This window comes from Mastomys coucha, unplaced genomic scaffold (assembly GCF_008632895.1).
Source record: "Mastomys coucha isolate ucsf_1 unplaced genomic scaffold, UCSF_Mcou_1 pScaffold1, whole genome shotgun sequence".
NCBI classification, from domain to species: domain Eukaryota; kingdom Metazoa; phylum Chordata; class Mammalia; order Rodentia; family Muridae; genus Mastomys; species Mastomys coucha.
This window is the reverse complement of record NW_022196891.1, coordinates 78,030,046-78,031,281: the sequence shown is the minus strand read 5'-3', so window position 1 is coordinate 78,031,281 and position 1,236 is coordinate 78,030,046. Positions and strand designations below refer to the sequence as shown.

The window sequence follows — 1,236 nt, the reverse complement described above, 5'->3', positions numbered from 1 at the left end:
GGGAGCTGTGGCCTCTCATGGGCTGCTCCACCATCCAGCTACATCCCCAGCCCCACTTCCAGGAATTCTCTGCCCAGTCTTTCACTCTCAGTAGTTTCTGCAGCTTCAGTTGCTAAGAACCGGTTTGGTTCTTTTTCTGGCATCCTATTACCTTGTTTTACATAAGAATTGTAGTTTATTTGGAGAGAGAGAGGGAGGGAGGGAGAGAGGGAGAGAGAGAGAGGGAGGGGGAGAGAGAGAGAGGGAGGGAGAGAGAGAGACAGAGACAGACAGAGACACAGAGAGAGACAGACAGAGACAGAGAGAGACAGAGAGAGAGGGGTGAAGTTCCATGCAAGCCTAAGGCTGAGTGCCCTAAGCCCAGCCCAACCCAAGCCTCTCTATCTGCTGGGGGCTGGGGGCCTGGACACTGGACACACCCTATGGAACATATGCACAAGACCTCACCCAGGATCTCCCGTCTCCTCTGCGCATGCGGCTCATCCGTGTCGACCCACTCAAAATCTTCCCGAGAAACACGGCTGCCCATGGCTCTGCGCGGACCTCCCTGGGTTCTGCTCCAAGTCCAAGTCTCTTGAAAGCAAAGGAGGTAGAGGTTGCTGCCAGCTCTGGTTGGTCTGCAGGTGCCTGAGCTGGGTTGAGTGGAGTAGCAGATGTGCAGAGCCCAGCCTGCTCCTCCCACTCACCCCACCCGCCCGCCTTCTGGCTCCTAGCTCTGGGGCCAGAATAGGTAGAACTTGTTGCTAAGTCTGAGGTTCCTCGGTGCATGAGCACCTGTGGGATCCAGCTCCTGTGTCTACTGTCAACCGCTCATCCCAGGACAAAATGGAAAAGGAAAGAAATGTCTGAGGGTAGAGGGGCTGCTGCCCAGATCCTCCTGGCATTGAGGATCCTAAGGTGGCTGCAAGTTTTCCGAGCCAGAAGGATGCCCGCTTTAATACAGGGCAGCACCCTGAATTGTGGTTAGTTGTTTAGTTTCTAAAAGCAAATGAGCAGAGCTCGGAGTGTTTGCCTTCCAAAACAGAAAGGTTCTCGCACCCAGAAGGAAAACTGTGGTGCTGGAAAGCCAGCAAGCCAAACGGAAGCATGATTCTTATGAGAAAGACCACGGAATGGAATCTGTCATTCTGGTGTATGCATTTCTCTTACTTGCATCTCTCGCGGAGGTCCTTAAGATCTTCAAGAGGGGACATTTTGTTTCAAAATTAACTACCACCGTGGGTCCAAAAAAGAAAC

At 52.8% G+C, this 1,236-nt stretch overlaps 1 protein-coding gene across 1 annotated transcript in view; it reads right to left on the bottom strand.

The window, feature by feature from the left end:
• LOC116096990 (sphingolipid delta(4)-desaturase DES1-like) overlaps positions 1 to 768 on the bottom strand; it is a 7,845-nt gene extending 7,077 nt beyond the window's left edge. The window contains exon 1 of the mRNA XM_031379397.1: positions 448 to 768. Within this exon, the coding sequence (XP_031235257.1) occupies positions 448 to 768 (321 nt within the window). The remainder of the gene's footprint in view (positions 1 to 447) is intronic.
• Positions 769 to 1,236: the final 468 nt, after the last annotated feature.